This window comes from Lycorma delicatula, chromosome 1 (genome assembly GCF_047948215.1).
Source record: "Lycorma delicatula isolate Av1 chromosome 1, ASM4794821v1, whole genome shotgun sequence".
NCBI lineage: Eukaryota > Metazoa > Arthropoda > Insecta > Hemiptera > Fulgoridae > Lycorma > Lycorma delicatula.
This window is the reverse complement of record NC_134455.1, coordinates 244,902,458-244,921,497: the sequence shown is the minus strand read 5'-3', so window position 1 is coordinate 244,921,497 and position 19,040 is coordinate 244,902,458. Positions and strand designations below refer to the sequence as shown.

The following is a 19,040-nucleotide window of genomic DNA, read 5'->3' as shown; positions in this document are numbered from 1 at the left end:
TGCCCTCGAGATTGTCCGGGGTTACCGAACGAGGGTTTAAAGTTTTAGATTCCATAAGAGTGTTACAGAATAATTCGTCTCTCTGGCTCCCCACCCACCACAGAGCCACACATTTGAGACGCTCATCCGGATGCCAGGGCTACCAGAGAGAATAGATCCCAATCCATCCCAAACAGGAAACAAGTCCGGTCAAGGTATCTCGGGTTCTCACCTGTTTACCCGTCTCCTCAGCAAGCGGAAGGTTCAGTCATGAACGAGCCGATTGACCGGCAGTGGTTAGCAAACCGGCCTTCTGTTTAGCCAAAGTAGAGGCCAAAGCTCCGTATTGCTACATCCAACCGTGGTTTTCCAAACCAACGGCAAGGTTTCACTGAAGCGCCAGGATCCCCATTTTCAGCGACACAGGAAACCATTCAGGAACCCATTTTCTCCGCGCACGGCAAACACGCAGGGAGTTCAGTCTTGAGATGAAAAACGACAGTGATCTATATTCCCATAACCACATCATCAAGAATGGACTTTGACCATTGCCCCGTTAGACGGCTTGGAGTTGAGTTTCGTACAAGTCTGAAACAAGTACACAGCCGTTATCCCCCCCGGACATGGATCGTAGATGTTACTGATCCGGACGTGGAGATGGATTTACTTTGGGGGATTATTATTATTATTATTATTATTATTATTATTATTATTATTATTATTATTATTATTATTATTATTATTATTATTATTATTATTATTATTATTATTATTATTATTATTATTATTATTATTATTATTATTATTATTATTATTATTATTATTATTATGCACATATGTTTTTCTAAGTAAGTATTATTTTGATGTGTCAGCTGCAGTGTGGCTGTCGCCAATTTGTGCATGTTCACTGAGTACTACATCTATTGGTTTGCTACAGATGTCATTACATGATTGTTAGTCTTGGGTTACATTTTCCTGTATGTGTTTAAAACGCCTATGACTGTAGCCGATTGTGAAATACATGCTGTAATTCATTTCTTAAAAATGAAGTAACTGTGCAGTCAACTTAAGAGGATGACAAGAAGAGACATGAAACCTTTTAAAAGGACTTTGTCATTTTGTGTACCTATGGTTTGGCGTGAATAAAAAAAAACGCTTAACCAATTGCTATCTCTGTTTAATTAATGTGTCTGGAATCTCAAAGAAGTTTAAATACACTGTATTTTATACCTCATTGCGATCTACACTTAGACCTGTATGTCATAGCAAATCCATTCCAGTTCCCCAGGTTCCTGAAAACTGGGTTTGTGAATACAGCGACTCATGATTCAGACTTTGAATTATAATCCAGCGATACCTTTTTTGTTTGCCATCCAGTTACGATAAACAAAATACTGTTGTTTTATTTTTGAATGGCTGCCAAGCAAGTGCTCAGCATTATGTAGTAAAAAGTGGAAGAAACATGAGATCTTAACTATTCATGAAACCAGAAAAAATATTGTACCATTCATATCAAACTAGGATTTTCACCTTTTTTGTAAAAGCTATGAAGGACAATCAAAGATTCTTATACATAAGGCAGAAACTTCCAAAAGTAAGTGAAGCAAAAATTGAAGGTTTTTCTGGCTCAGAAATAAGGAAACTGGTCAAAAATGGAATGTTTAACTCTGTGTTGGCCAATGTAGAGTTCACTGCTTGGACAGCATTTAAAAACACTTAATAAAATCTTCTGGGTTTCCATAAAAATATAATTACCAGGATATTACAGACAAACTGATCAATTCATACAAAACTGTGGGATATAATATGTCACTAAAAGTCCATTTCCTGCTTTTACATCTGGATTTCTTCCAGTCAAACCTTGGAGCAGTAAGTGATAAACATGGTAAATGTTTCCACCAAAATATTTTAGTATTGGAAAACCATTAAAAAGGCAAATAGAGTGTTTATATGCTAGCTGATTACTGTTAGACTTAATTTGAGATGTGACTGAGGCTATCTGCAGAAGGAGTACACCTGCTAAGAGGTTTTAATGTCAGTATATGACATTCCATAACTTTAGTTATATTCTTTTTTTATAGGCCTTTAATGTGCCATTTCTATTAAACTCAGGGTGATAGAAAGATTCTATTTACAGATCTGTAATATACGGAAAAGAAATACAGGGAAAGGCATTAAAAAAGTTTTATTTTGTATATCAGCGATATTGTTATAATGTTACTATATAATAAATATTATATTATTATTTTACCCTTGTTAATAGAAAAATAACCTTGTTTTATTTACTTAATAATTACGAACTATTTTTTTAAACAACTTCTAAATGATTAAATTTTTTATTTATTTGAAATCTTATTTTCATATTAATGCTCTAATATATTGACTTATGAAATTATTTTGAAATTTATTTACAATATTAACTGACTTCTTTTTCATTTATAAAATCCAAAAATCACTGGCAGTATTTGACATGTTTGAAAATTCATATTGTGTAATTGGCTCACTGCAATTATTTTGTATGGATGCAGTTTTAAATGTAGATCGTGCTCTATAAATCTACTTCAGACTTCTGCTTGTTGTGCCAGTGTTTTTGGACTTTGATCCAGGAGATCAGAAATATCACCAAATTTACCTCTGTCAGGTAAGTTGGTCTTCTGGATTTGAGTGCATCTTTGACAGATCCATTTTTTTGGAACTTAATAAAGTTTTGTACAACACTGTAATGTGGAACACTGATGTCTGAAAAACTTTGATGAAACATTTCCTTCACATCAAATACCATGTACTCACCCCTACAACAAAACAAATTTCCATTCAAGAAAAGGCAAGCTTCAAATGTTAAAACCATTGTTGTTCACTGGAGACAAAGGAGTAAACAAGCTTGAATGGTTAGGGAAATAAAATGTATTGTTGACAATGGGAAATCAAAATCAGCTGTGAACAGAGTTAGCTGATAGTTTTGCTGTTGATGATTTTAATTATAAAATGAGAAAATGAAAAACTAATTAATCTGTACTTTATTTATTGAGATTCAAATGATTTTCTTTAGTTGCACAGTTACATATGGGACACCTGTTAATTCATATTAAATGAATTTTTTTTTTCTTTAACTGTAATCTAAAACCTAAAATGTAAACATCAAGTTTTTATTAACACTTCATATAGTTATTAAGAAAGAAGAATTGTGACATAAGCAAACACCAACAATTTCACTGATGAACATTTTTTATATTCAACAAAAGACAATATAATTATTGAACAATGTTCTCTGGATTTCACTTTATTATTCAAACAACTAAATAAATGGTTTGCTGTCGTTAATGTACAAAGCATGTTATTAATTATTAGACCATATTATTACAGTATTATACATTAATGCACCGATACATGAAAGCTTAACAATAACATTCATCAAACTGATAATTTGTTCGTGTAATATATCACATTATTATGTACGATAAATTTATTTATTTGTATCAATAAAAATTATTGCTACCTTCTTTTAGTTATAGTTTTTTACAGTAGAATATTCAGAAGTCAAATCTACTTTAGTTAGTCTACAATCTAATTTAACTACTTTATTGATTTTTTCTTTTACTTTTTCCTGGCAAAAACTTACTAGGATTTTTTTTAGGTACATTGCATTAGAAAGAGCCTGATAGACCACCATTAAATTATATTACATGATAATAAAATACTAATGCAAAAAAAGGAAAGTATTTTATGTAATTCATATACATTTTCTATATCAACTATTTAAACATAATTATGAGATTAGAAGTTTCCAGTTTTTTAGCTTACTGATTTTAATTTTTTTACCCCATTCACACAACAAAGAATTCACAAAGAATTCACAAGAATTGTATGTATTATATCAGTTAAATCACTATGATTTAACTGTGATTTAACTGATATAATACATACAATACATAGTGGCTAAATATTCATGTACGAGTAAATATCATTTTTACAAGTCTTCATTTTCAAATAATAAACATTTAAATGTTTTAATGAAAAATCAATTTCTAATTTAATTAAAACTGAGTAAAATTTTGTTTGCAGAAATTTAAGCCCAAGTCCTTTTGGGTATGGAGTGACATGGAGACGATTTGTACCAGAAGAGAATAATTATGTTATACTTAAAACTGACAACAATCAACCCCCACAACAACCAGTGCTATGGACTCCAACAAATGATTTTATTTCAAAATACCGTATCAGTCTGTGGAATGATCTCCTTCCAAAATTACATAACATCTCGCTACCTATATTAGTCAGAACAAATAGAAATAATATAACTGGAATGCATTTAACAAATGGTAAGTATATATATAAATGGATTACATGTTTATTTCTTCTATTAAGATAATGAAATAAGATTATGTAAATATAGGCCTGAAATCGCTTTCTTTTTTAGTTGCGGCCAGTCAAAAATTTTCCCTTATTTTGACATCTAAGGTAAAACAATGAGGTTCTGGCATTTATATAAACGCAATTTATACAGTCAAATTTATGGTTTTCATATAATCTTAAATGAAAAGATTAAAAACGTTGATGCCAAAGTCGTGCATTAAATTTTTTTTTTGTGAAACCCCATAAAATATTGCACAAAATAGCAAAAAAAAAATGCACTGATTACAATATTTGAGTCTAAATCAGTTTCACTGGGATTAAAAATAAAATAAATTTATGAAACGGAAAGATTATTATTACATAAATTAATAAATTACTAGTAATATAAATCTAAATTTTTACTTCAAATCCCTAAATTTTTTAAGCGAGTTTCATCTCAGCTAGTTAAAAATTAAATTACAATCTCCGATAGTTTTAGGTTGTTCTTTATTTTTTCGACAACAAAATATGATTTTTTGAAAAGTTCATTAACATTTTTCTTTCGGACATAAAGTAATGCTTTCATGAGTCCTAATGAAAAGATATTAGATTATATTTTAAAACCAAAAATGATTTTAGATAAAAATAGAATAGAAGATCCAAATATTTAGATAAAGACATTGTTTGAAATTTAGTAGCGTTTCTAATGAGTCATTAAGAACTAAAGTACTGAAGGTCAGATAACTTTGATTTCTATTGGAAAATTTTGTCGAGTCTTTTATCAGAAATAATATACTACGCAGATTAGTGAAAATGAGTATAAACGAAATTAATACGTGCTTATTTTAATCTTCAACAATATGATATGTTATCCTTCAAATGCGTGAACCTATATTCTCGCTAGCACTGCATGCCATATTGTTTTTCATGAATACAATTTTCTCTTTCTTTTTCTTTACCAATTAATTTAATGAAGCCGACTTTTTTGGCCGACATATTTATTGTGTTTAACTTTCCTTGTTCTACGCCCCATTAGAATAAATAAAAAATTCAAACAGATAATAATTAATTTATGTCTCTCTTTGAGCTTCTATAGTTAAAATAGACATTTCCAAATTAAATAGTATGTAATTTCCGTTTTCTAACTATTGTCCAATTATTCGGTTAATTTTTATTTTACCGTTTTATATCGATTTAATAACAAAATGTTACAATTCTAGTAGACCTGTTACATATTCCCCGATGAGTTTGAAGCTTTATAAACGCTTTTAAATACATGAAAAATCGTGATAGTTTAATTTTGTTATTCAACGTTTGTTTCTGTTGACCTGTGAAATACTAATTTATTACTGAAATTTTTTTTCACAAAACAATAATTTTATTTTTTTGTAAAGCAGTTCATAAACGTAAAATTCTACAACGCAGTGAATCGTTTATCAACAAATAATCCGTCACAATTGACCTTGCACTGGTATTAACAATTTTTGCAATATTAGCAGATTGAATTCCTATTTACATTCAGTTTCCTTTATGTTAAATATTAAAATTGTGATACGCACGTTTCACACAAATTCGGACATTTTTATGTAACCAGGTTTTGTGTTTGTGGTCAAGATATGATTTCGCAACCGGGGTTGTGATAAGTGGATTCGTTATCGATACGTTTTGATTTCAGCAGTTAGGTTACGAAAAAAAATTCCCTTCCCTTTATTTTTCCCTGTTTTTACGCCATTAAAAATCTAACAATAAAAATAGAAAAATATAAAGGTGCTATAGATACCGGAGAATAAGACCGATTTTCGAATCACCCGCATTAGTTAAAGGATATAATCAGGGGCAATAAGAATAAAATATTAATGCTATTTATGTCATTTATTTTACTTTTTGAAAATAACATCAGAATAATGCACTTGGTTGTTGACAATCCATTTTTAGATTGATCTACCCGCACTCCAGAACATTGTTATTTATAATTGTAACTTGTTGGATGATATTTTTCGACCCTTCAGTTGATCATGGTTTTTTCATACAAATTTGATTTTTAATAACACCACAAAAAGAAATGATACAAATATTTCCTTTTCGAGAAATCAATCGACAGTTAAACATTCTTCGTAAAATACTAGTATGTATGGTGATTTCGTAATATATGTAGCACCACCTAACTAGAAGCATAGTTCACCATTACTGTTTAAACATTTACGGTCAAAATATTTTTTTTAATATATCAGCATACGGCCAGTAATTCATGTTACAGTTTTCTATCTACTACAGTTTTTGTTTTGTTACAATTTTTTGACATAATTTGGCTTCAAACATTGACGATCCGTGCTAAACAGTTTTCCAATGCACTTTTCCAATGCAGTCGTTGTTAATTCCAAGGTCTGGTTGGTCAGAGAACCACTACCTATGCTATTCATGCAACAGTCAGACGATGCTCATTCTATTTTACAGATTATATTAATGTACAAAACTGTAGGTAGTGGTTCTCTGACCAACCAGACCTTGGACAATTTAGTAATTGTTTAGTAGAATATTCTGAACGATTTGAATTTGATGGGGTTGGAAAATAATATCGTGATAATGTACACCTCGTATTGTTGCATTCGACATGTGTAATAAGAATGAGTTGTATTTTCCTGATCGTTGAGGAATTCGTAGAACGCTTGTTCAGTATTCCTCTTTGGTATTTTCAGGAGTCTTAGCAATAGTGATAGGCAAAAGAAGCAAGACTTTAAACTAAAAAAATGTAATGAAAATGAAAGATTTTACATATAACGGACGGATGAGGTATGGTGTCTTATTGTAATGTTACCACGAACAAGTAATCAAATTGTACTAGGGTATTCTATTTATATTTATTTAAGTTAATAATCCCATTGATTTTTTAAGCGAATAAGGATATAAAATTTATCACGAATCGACTAAAAATTAAAACTTTATAAACCAGACTTTCTCAGAGTGGTACGTGCATCAAAAAGTCTATGAAAATAGAGGATGTACAAACTGGTAGTTAGACCTGAAAGAAGAGTAAAACGATGGCGCTGCCTTTTTCAAATCTTCTTTAATATGTAAGTTGAAGATATGATTAAAAAGACCTCTAGAATCCGTTGAAAGGATCTGTGTAGAGGGAAGGAAAATAAATTGTATACGTTTTGCAGATGATACGCTGTTTTAAGGAGATAAAGCTCGGGATATGCAGACTTGTTTTTAAAATTAAAAAAAATATTATACTAGAATATGGAATAAAAATTAATTTTAGGAAAAATTATTAATATCATGGATAATAAACGATAAGCTGCCAATGAATCAAGGGAAAACTGAAGAAGTTAGGCGATACAAAAGCATTTGCGAAAGATGAAATTTTGACAAAGTTAGATCATTTTAATTATTAAAATTAATTGTCAATTTAAGTTTTATTGAAATGAAGATTTAAAATATACAAAAACTTCTAAACAAATGAATATTTTATTTTAATATTTGTGTTGTAGAAAAAAAAATCTCTGGTTAAAAGACTCGGATTAGATTAGATTTCGGATTAAAAAAATAGTGTTAAGTTATTCGTCCGGTTAGGTAATTTTTTATATTAAAACTTGTTTTATGAATATTCAGTTTTTTGGTTATGAAATTTTAAGTATAAATTTCTGTTGACATACATTTTGTGTTAATACTTTATTACTTTTTTTTTTAATCATTGTAATGAAAAAAATATTCAGATGAGAAGAATTTTCTTCGCAGTTAGTTAATTAAGTTAGTTATTTTTCTTCGCAGTAAGTTAGTTAAAATGCATGAAATTGAAAGCGAGTATTAAATTTAAGTACAAATTGTGCTTTTAGAAAGGAAAGTTTAAAATTTAAGGCAGAATTTCCTAACTCAGAATTGTATCCAACTTTATTTATTTATTCTAAGTGGTTTTTACTTCCTTGTACGAAGTAAAGGAAGTATTGTGATCGCGAAACATTTCGGTTTGCATATTTCAACGGAAATATCCACTTTCACCATCCCTGAATCCATTTTGACTAGTTTCGGCGTGACCTCTGCACGTACATAGGTACGTATATATGTGCGTCTGAATCTCGCATAATCAAAAACGATTAGCCGTAGAATGTTGAAATCAAAATTTCAACATCCTACGGCTACGTAGGATCCTACGGATTTAGCACTGTTGTAACATCTAGTTGTGCACCTCCCTTTTTGATTGCAATCGAAATTAAAATTAAAATTTAGTTAATGAAATATTTGAAACGTAAAGGGAAGGCATATCGGTTCGAATCAGACTTCATCTCCTTTTGTTTTTTTATTTTTTTTTTAAATTTAAATATATTGATTTAATAATTATTAACCCGTGATTGTAAAAATATTTTTACAATAAATAATTCAATGATAATAAAAAAAAAATTATTTCTGAAATAAAATTGTACTTTTAAAAATGTGTAAATGTAATTTAATAGGCATTACGTATGTGTATATGTAATAAATTTGGTGAAATATCTGATTATTTAATATTAATAAAAATTATCATTTAGAATCGTATTATTTTTTTTTATTTTCTTAGCAAATCCTTATAAAAATTGAATATTTTTTTTTAAAAAATCATTTTATTTAATTATTTGACAGAAAAATAAAATACATTTTTGAATTGTATTCAATATAAAGTGATTGTTGAATTTATTTTTTTGTGCATAATACGCACAAAATTTCTGGTGTGTCGTATAAATAAAAGTTAATAATAATTAAACTATTCCGTTTAGTGACTCCTGTATACTGGTTACAAATATTAATTTTGACTTTACGGTGAAGAATAATTGGTTTTTATTATTGGATTATTTAGTAAACAAATTATTTCAAGGAACTTTTACTCTAACCTAATATTTCAGGTAAGATTGTTGAATTAAGTATTGTATAAATATTAGATGTCAATAAAAATTAAAATTTTAGCAATTGTGCAACTTTCCACTTTTATTAAAGATTTTTTTTTTAATTTCCTTTACCACTGAGCTGGTTCTGCCCCGAAGCATTGCGCAGCCACGGTGGGTGCCTTGGCCTCTAATCCCCAGGAGGACTTTATGAGATCCGGCTATGCCGTGCCCCACAAAGGGGCCTCCCGTTTGCCGGGACTCGGTCCTTTTTATGTTGCCTCACCTCTAACCGGTGCCCTCCCGTGAGGGTGGGCTCCATCCGGGACTACGGTATTTTGTTTCCCAGCAAGTGGGGTCCTCGGTCGCTCATCAAAGACGGCCCACCTCATCGAGTCGCCTTCTCCCGAGCAGGCTACCCTACCTATCAAGTCCCTATCTATCAAAAAATGCCGTCCCCCCTTGCATCCCAATCTTTAGTCTTAATCCCAATCTTTAGTCCCACTGTCTCCTCCCAGTTAGCATGTATTCACATATCAATTCATAGGTCAGGAGTAAGCCAACTCAGCCTCAAACCCTGTCGTCCCACCTATTACACCGAAAAATATTATGTTCAGGAGTGTCTTGCTGCATCCAATCATGTACTCGCGGTATTATGCGTCGTTCGTATTCCCGTTGCGAAGGCATTCCATTCGTCCTGCCATTCATAATTAGGAGTGCTATCACTTCAATAGCACTCCTAACAGTCCTATAGGTGGTTACCAACCAATCGCCACACGCCTTTGGATCGCCGATATCTTATCCACATTCTTCTTCTTCTGGAAAGCTTCAACCCATGCTGGGATCGCATAAAATATAATAGATGAGGTCACTGCCATAATTAACCTCCTTTTAGATGTACGCGGTCCACGGTGGTTACTCATTAGCCGACATAGTTTAGCAGTACTCTCCTCAGCAGTCTCAGTAACCTTCTTGATGTGCTCGTTGTACAGGCGACTCGATTCCCACCACACGCCGAGATATTTTACAGATCTTGACGTGGGAATGTTGATGACTCCAATTCTAACCGATATGTCTCTGAGTCGCCTTCTCCCGGCGAGTGCTATCGCAGATGTTTTGGCCGGAGCTAGGTTCAGGCCTCTTGCCTTTAACCACTAAGGTTATTTGTCTAACCGCAAAATTTGCAGCCCCTTCAACTTCTGGCTCAGTTTTGCCGGCGTCCAGGAGAGCCAGATCGTTGTCATAGGCCGCTAATTCAACGTCACGTGGTAGCCCAACTGCAACACGCCGTCAAAGACAGTTCCACAGGAGTGGCCCCAGAACCGACCCCTGTGGAACCCTGCCACGTGTCAAACGACATCTCTCCATTTTCTGCATTGGTTTTTACCCGTTTATCATGGAGGTAACTATTAATTAAGCAATGCAAGTATTCGCTGATGTTCCTCTCCTATAGGGCTTCGTTTATTACACGCCACGGCACACTCCCAAATGCATTCCTGACGTCAAAAGGACCACTAATGGGATCCTTTCCCGACGTCAGGTCCCGGCAGCACGATCTCTTGCCCATCCAATGACATGCCTCAGGTTATCAATAGTGGACCTCCTCCGAACAAAGCCGTATTGATTGGGGGAGAGTCCACCCTTCTCCTCGACTTCCACTCACAGTATATCGACAATGAGGCGTTCAAATAACTTGCCAACAGTATTGAGGAGGCAAATGGGAGGACACGAAGGTCTTTCTTCTACGGAATCAAAACCATCCTTGTCTCTTTCCCACAATGTGGAAAACAACAGGCTTCCAAGGCGTGATTAAAAGCGTCTAAGACGATCCATGAGTACCGTATAACAAGTGCCTTGACAATCGTACCGGTTATTAAATCAGGTCCTGGACTCTTGTCAGGGTGCAGTCTCCGGCCAGCTTCCACCAATTTGTCAGTCGTAAAGCGATGTGTATGTATGGTATGCATCTCATGCCATTCCGTCTCAGGGACCGGAAAGAGTTCCAAGACTGTCCGCAGTGATCCACCACTGCCAGGGGCAGCAGGTTTACCAAACTTGTTCATGACCAGTCTACACCTCCCACTCTCTACTGGCCCACGTCCAACTTAGCAGCGAGGTCTTCCCGTGCTTTTGCCTTCACCGCTTTAATAGTAGTACTCAGGTCATTTCTCGCACAGCGATACTCAATTATTAACACAAAAATGAATATTTCGATTAAATCGAAAACAAATTAGCATTTATGTCGTTTAAAAATTAGTTCCCTGTATTATTTATACTCTCATACGTAAACGTTACTTCACCATTAAAGAGTATTTGTGATGGTAGTGGTAGTATACGAGTATTCTACTATCACTGACAATAATTCAATCACTGATTATAAAAATGTTCTTCATGATGTTGAATAGGTTGAGGATGACAATTGTATGGACCTCTATTTTACGTGTTCATGTTTTTTACGTCAACCTCATTTTACGTGTTCGATATATCAACGGAAAAACCTGTTTGTGATCATTCTTTCCAATTTTGATGTTACTTTAAATTAATATTTTTACATGGGTGACTAAATATTTATAATTATCTGTCTGTCTATTAGAAATTTTTTGGTTGGAAAATTATCAGCGACGTTCCTCAACAACTTGTGTAGCATTACCATAACTATCATAAATAAAATGAATATAATCTACATAATACCCAATTGTTAAAAAAATATTATTTTTTCTCTTACTGCTCTCTTAGTGTCAATAATTTTGAAGATCAAGTAACTAAACTTACAATAAAATTATTAGGTACATTTTTAAACTATTTCCTATTCGCATTTTATATTTTACTGAAAATTAACTCATGAATCGAATCGAATAAAGTACAATACCGCGATCTTTTTAGTCACTAACCCAAAAATTAATTGAAATACGAGTAATATCAAATTATGAGATGCTATAGTGTATAAACTAGTGATGCTATGCAGTATTACAGTGATCCTGGTTACGAGAGAATGTCTTACAAAATTAGTAATAAAATTAACTACCTCAGACAAACAAATATTTAACTCATTTTTTTGTACTTTTGTTTTCATTGTAAAGCCTAACTAGTACTTTTGTTTTACATCTACGATTGATTTTTTTTTTAGAAAAATTTATTCAAAATTAGAATTTTACATCTACCCAAGTTTTGGTTATTTTTGTGCATTTTTAAAAAGTGATTATTTTATGTAATTTCATGAACCAGTTTTTTCTGTTATTATATTTCATTGAAATTTCTCAAAAATTACTCATTGCCTGAGAATGAAACCAATTTTTTTAAAATCCTTTACCTAAAATCATAAATTTAGCCCTATTAATTGTGTGCGTGTGCGCGCGCGAATACACAAACACACAGATGTATTATCTTTAAGACAAAAACAGAAGGGAGATATTTGATGTATTGTAATTCGAAAGCAAAGCGTTTCCAAACCGATATTTAAATGAACTATCTTATTAACTAATTATATTCTATTAACTTATTATTTTATTAAGAAGAATATCCCTATAACATTTCTTCAGGAACCTCCTGCAACATTTAAATAAGTGTTACAATTATTATTTTATAATAATTGTGTCATATTCCACGAATGTTTACCTTTTCTTGTCTGCCCAAGGATTGAATTTGTGTAAACGTGTAATTTCATTGAATATTTCATAAACTACAAAAACATAAATTATATTAAATGCTTATATGTAATACTGCAGCATAATAAAATAAATTTTACGAAACAAAACTGAGGCATAACTAATTCATGAAAAAATGGATCCTATTAATCAACCATCTAGTTTTTGGTTATTCAACCAAAATTTATCTTTAAATCTGTTATGAAAAAAGAAATAAAATCTATTTTAAAACAAAAAGACTTCACTCTTTTTTTGTTCTCCGAAGTTCTACTTCTTGTAAAACTAAAGGGTGAGGTTAAAAAATCAGAAAATTAATAAAACGTTGTATAATGTAATAAAAGAATAAATAAAAGGAAGTACTCAAAATACTTTGACTATAATATTGAAACAGGACCAGCATTAACGGGTTCTTCCAATTAAGAAGAAAGAAAGAGAAAATAAAGAAGAATCTAGAAGGAAACTAAAAGGTATTATTTTTTTAGAATAACGGGTCTTTTTAACAACTGTTTCTTTGTAATTCAGACAATGGCACCTCCAGAAGCTCCTGTTCGACTAGAAGGATTACCGGACCGGAATAAGAATTTATAGAAAAACTTAAGAGCGCGGACAATGAAAATTATTAAGCTTTAACAATTAAAAGTACGAGTCTGGTACTGGTTCTCCAGGCCAGGAGGTATAAATACGGCCAGAGGTAATTAAAGTAATTTGGACTGTATTTTGGGATTTATAATTTAACTGTCATTAAATAGATCTTATCTTTTTATTTTAATTAATAGTTGTATGATATATATATATTTATTGTTATAATTATTATTTTTATTGTTTATTTTGTTTATATGTCTATAGAGTAATAAATCTTACTTATTAGATATTTTTACGCTTGTTAGACTCTCAACATCCTTGCCGAACCGCGAACACGCGACAATATGGAATGGGATAAACAATATAGATTATTTAATAAAGAAAACGAAGTATCTAGTTTTTGTTTCCTCTAAATTTATCCAATTTATTGAAGTGAAAATACTAATTCCTATTAATTATGCCTTATTTCAGTTATATTAATTATGTCACAATTGTGTGGAGAGGAGCGTATAAAAATAATAAACAACTACAAACATTGCAAAACAGGATATTAAAAATATTAACAAAACGCAATTATGAAATAACTAATTATCCGCTCATCTTGGAATAAATCTTTTTTATCAATCATTATTTTATGAATATAAAAAATAAGAAAAAAGAATTAAGAGTAGAAAATTAAGAATTGGAAAATACACTATTAAAAGAAATCTTAGAGAATGGGTACATTGCGGTAAAGTGGGATTTGACAATATTGCAATACTGAATACACTACCTTAAATTAAACAAAAAATCTATTTTTAATTACGTTTAAAAATGTAACAGAGTTTCTTCGGAAGTAAGTTCCTTTTGTTAAACGATATAGTAATCTAGACAACACATTTTAACAAAAATCAGTCACCATTTTTGTGTTAATTCCTAAACATTCTTTTAAACAAGCAATGATTTTATTTATCAATATTCAAATGATTTTATAGAATTGTTATAAGCTTCTCTAAATGGCCATTCATTTACCAGTTTTGATGTTGACTGAGGAAAACCAGAAATAATTGTACACCAAGTACATAGAAATTTACCATTATTACGGTACAATATTCTTTGCTCGATCAAAATAAAAATTCTCATAAACATGCATCCTAAAATGCTTAATTTTCACTTGTCAATCTGTTTTAGTTTTATGGTGCTTTTTAATAAAAAAAATACATAAGTAAGGAATTTTAATAATATTATAAAATTCTTTAACAATCATCAGTAATAATTTTCAAGTAAATAATTATTATTGCTTTCAAAATTTAAAATGGAAGCCACATTTAAAATTATTAATATCTGTGTAACTGTTAAAAGTAATGTTTTACTACTACGTCTTTATCAAACATTGTCAACCATCAATTGTTAAAATAAGTCAAAGTTTGTACTCCAAAACGTTTTTCATTTTGGAAATCTTGAAATGTAATTTACTGTAAAGAAGTAATTTTTTGCCACATTTTATTTAATTATATAAAAAAACTTTATTTTTAAAATAAATGACAAAGAATAAAAAAGTTGTAGGAAATATCTGAAACCAAAACTTATATTAATAACTTAGTTTAATTTTTTCTGATTATTTTCCTGAAATTAGTGACTAAATTGAATATTAAATTATGTAACAAGCTTCATTAAAATAACTTAATCAGTTATTTTACTGTTATCTTTACTTTTGTGGAGAAAAGATTTCACCATTAAAGTTTTCTATTTAAGATTTAAAGTAGAGGTTTCAAATTTTGGATATTCTATTATGAAAACATTCCTGATGAGAGGAACTTACTACATACTGGATGACTGTTTTTTATACTCGATGTAATTACCAGTTTAATACAGTTTACATAGCCTAAATAAATACGATACTGTTTATGTTCGATAAACAATGTTTGATTTTATTGTTAACAGATCAACCTTATCGCAATGCAATGTACACCTTGATAGCATTTGTGATTGTCTTGTTGATTTTGCTCATCGTCTGTGTTGTCTTACTTAAGAAGCGAGCTAAAGAAAGAGAACGAGACCTATTCTGACAACCAGCAGACAGTCCTGAGGAGAAGAGTAATACAGAACAAATGCAACACCCATCAACAACAGCTGGCAGTATAATTCGTATTCCCCCGCATTCATGGCAGTATAATCTTACAGCAAATAGATTTTAGCAGTTAAATCTAGTTTTAATTACATTGTAACTTCAAAAGATATTGTAATTTACCAACTTACAAATAAGTCATAAGAGTTATTACTAATTAATGTTACCAACATAGAAATTAAAAAAATGTATCTTATTTTCTTAGTTGTGTGCATTTGTTTTAATCCAGCCACAGGTAGTTGAAAAACAAGAATAATTTGAGAGAGAGTGAATTAGTACATGAAAAACAGCGTAGATCAGGAAGCAGTCGAGCAGTCAACTATTAACATGATTAATAATAATAGGTTAAGAATCTATTATTCAATTTTTCCATATAAGCCCTTAATTTGCAAGTTATTTGTATAAGGATACTGGGGCTAGCTTATTGCTATAAGATCAGATAAAGCAGAAAACATCTTTGATAGAAGGTACATATTTTATTCGACTAAACCTTTTTTCAAGTAAGCGTTAATTTTCTTTTTAAAAGTTGTTTTAAAAAGAATTTATATGTAGAAATAATTTATACCATTCTTTCTTTATGAAAATTCATTTTTGTACAGTAAAATAAAACTATTATTTTACTGTAAGACCAATAACATTAAAATTTGCAGCGTGGAATTCTTATGTTCTTTAAAATATTTTTAACAGATACAGAAGTTATATTTTACAACCCAAATAATTGAAAACTGATACCAAAGGGAATTGATTGTTCTCTAAACATCTATTGTTTTAAATAAATATTTATATGTATATAATAAGCCTCTTGCGCCTATTATTTACAGGGGAATATCTTTCTTTCTTATGACATTTCCATCTAACACTATCTTAGCCCAGGTTGTCTTTGTCTGCTCATGAATCCACTTTTTTAACATCACTGATGAAAAACCTTTTTGTCAAATACCAATTTAAATGATTAATACATATGCCTTTATACATTTTTCTTATCATTTATAAAGTCTATGTTCAACTCTTGCCGTACTTTGATTTCGTAGGAAATCTTTTCTTGTCATCTTTCTAAGGAAACACGTAGTTGCCTACTGCTGAGTTATTATTGCAAGAGACTTTGACACTTCACATCCACACAGCAACAAAGGTAGAACCATTACATAGTGTAATTAAAAATAGTTTCTATTTGGGTTTTGTTTTTCATAGACCTATAACTAATATGTTTCAAATAACAAAAAATTGACCAGTAGTCTTGATGGTATATGAGCAACAGCTGACAGAGGGGAGAAACCTTGGGGAATACACTTTGAAAAAAAATTCTGCATGTCTGGATGCAGTGAGAAAACAGTTCATAACATCAAAGTATCTTGTGAAGTACTCATAACACAACCAGGAGAAAACCTCTTGCTGGCAATCAAGCAAAGTTCCTTGGACTGGACTGGATAGTGACAATAAAAGTGGAATGTCAAATTATCTAATATGAAGAATAATAACTATTATTTTTCATTCAGATATTAATGTATAGTATCTGCTGTTTTTAAACATAAATATTGTTTCCACTATCATTTTTCTTAATGTATTGCTTTAACTGTTTGTTTATTAGATAATTGTAATTAAGTGTAAGAAAAATGCGTTTTAGTTTCTTAGTAATGATAGAAGAAGTCATAAAATTTTAGTAAAAGGAAAATCCTTGCACACTGTCACTTACAACATTTTTATTCACTAATACACAATTAATTTTCTGTAGAATGCACATTTCAGGTTCAGGTTTGAGTAATTTTCTTCCTCATTTACTGTTATATGATTATCATTTTTCATAGAAATTGAAGCTAAAACTAGATTATCCATTACATTACGTAAATTTTTCATTTGAATTTAATCAGATCAATGATAATGAGATTGAAAATTTTTGTAACAATTAATTGAGTAAAAATAATATAAAGACTGGAACCATGTAAAAGTGAGATCTTTTTCAAAATAAAGTATCCTTTCTATTTTAATAGCTGAAAATGTAAAATTCACAAATCTTTTTCTATGATCTAACTAATGATTGGTTTATGATAAAACCATTTTCAGGTTCAAAAGTGCTTAAATTTTAGACTTGTAATAATAATTAAATTGTAAAAATGTATTTATATTGTATATAAAGTATACCTTCTTAAAAATTTGCAAAAATTTCATTATTTACTCATTTATTTTTTTATATTATATTTTCAATATATATATGATTCATTTATAATGATGTTAGGTCAAAATAGTTATTTAAAATAATAATTACAATTTTTTTTTAATTTTGATTCATTAAGGCATACTATTTAAAGTAATTGTACTGTAATTAAAACAATAAATATAAAAAACTTGGAAAAATGTATACTTTTTTAAAATTTTTAAAAACAGTTAATTATTTTTTATTTATTATTATTTAAATTATTTGGCAAGGATTCTTTAACATGATAAAAGAAAAAACATGAGTTAAAACAAATTGTGGTAATGCAATATTATTTCAAACAAATTAATTTAACACATCTCGAAAAAAATTATATTTTTGATATATATATATATATAAGCCATCAAAATCTAATTTTTTTTTGTTGTAAATTTGGATGAATGTATAATTAGAATAAATATATTTTATGATAATACCATGGATAAACATGAAATTACAATAATAATTTTCCATTATACCTATCTAATTAATTTATGAAATTTAAATTAAAATTTTAGTGTGATGTTATCAATTTATAAAAATTTGTTACAGATGAGATTGGTGATAAGTTTTTATCTGATTGCAATAATTTATTTATTTTAATTCCAGAGGTTGTCTCAAAAATAATGCATAGTTCATTAGGATTCAAAAAAGATTTATTGGTTTACAGCCCTTCAATATATTCCCCTCATGTGCAAAGACACATGCACACATTTGCAATGACAGAACTTGCAATATCTGGATGCACATTTTCATATAAAACTGACACACCTCTGCCAATTTTTTCTGGATCCAGTTTTCAAAATTACAGTGGCACAACCTTTGATTAAATTTTGTGTAGTAACAAGCAGTCATTCTTAGATCATTTGGCACTCTGTCCACAGCAATAATACAATCTTATCATAAGGGAAAATCATCATTTTCTTCACTTTTGACTGCATATCACAACATTTCTTTGGTCTCACAGAGTACTGACTTTTCCAAACAATGCTTTGTGATTTCAGTTCAGGTAAAAAATCATATATTCATGTTTCATCAATAACAGTTATTACTTTCAAGAACTGCTCATTTCCCTTTCATAATGTATAAGCAGTTCGCGTGCAATTTTGAGACTTGTTGTTTTATGTGCTCATTCAGTTGTTGTAGTACCCATTGCACTGTAATCTTTTTTTTGTACAAATGTTCCGTTAAAATATGCTGTACTATAGTTTTTGGTATTGCGGTTTTATTTTCAATTAGTCTCACTGTTATGCGACGGTCTTCATCAATCCCTATGGCAACAATAGCGATGCTTGTATTGTCTGTAACAGTAGACATCAGCCAGAGCGTCTGGCTCATCTGTTATACTA

General features: G+C 30.4%; 1 protein-coding gene across 1 annotated transcript in view; it reads left to right on the top strand.

Annotated features, from left to right (window-relative positions):
* LOC142330049 (carboxylesterase 4A-like) overlaps positions 1-15,696 on the top strand; it is an 84,230-nt gene extending 68,534 nt beyond the window's left edge. Inside the window, exons 11-12 of the mRNA XM_075375077.1 lie at positions 4,042-4,298; positions 15,317-15,696. Of these exons, the coding sequence (XP_075231192.1) occupies positions 4,042-4,298; positions 15,317-15,441 (382 nt within the window). The 3' untranslated portion in view covers positions 15,442-15,696. The remainder of the gene's footprint in view (positions 1-4,041; positions 4,299-15,316) is intronic.
* Positions 15,697-19,040: the final 3,344 nt, after the last annotated feature.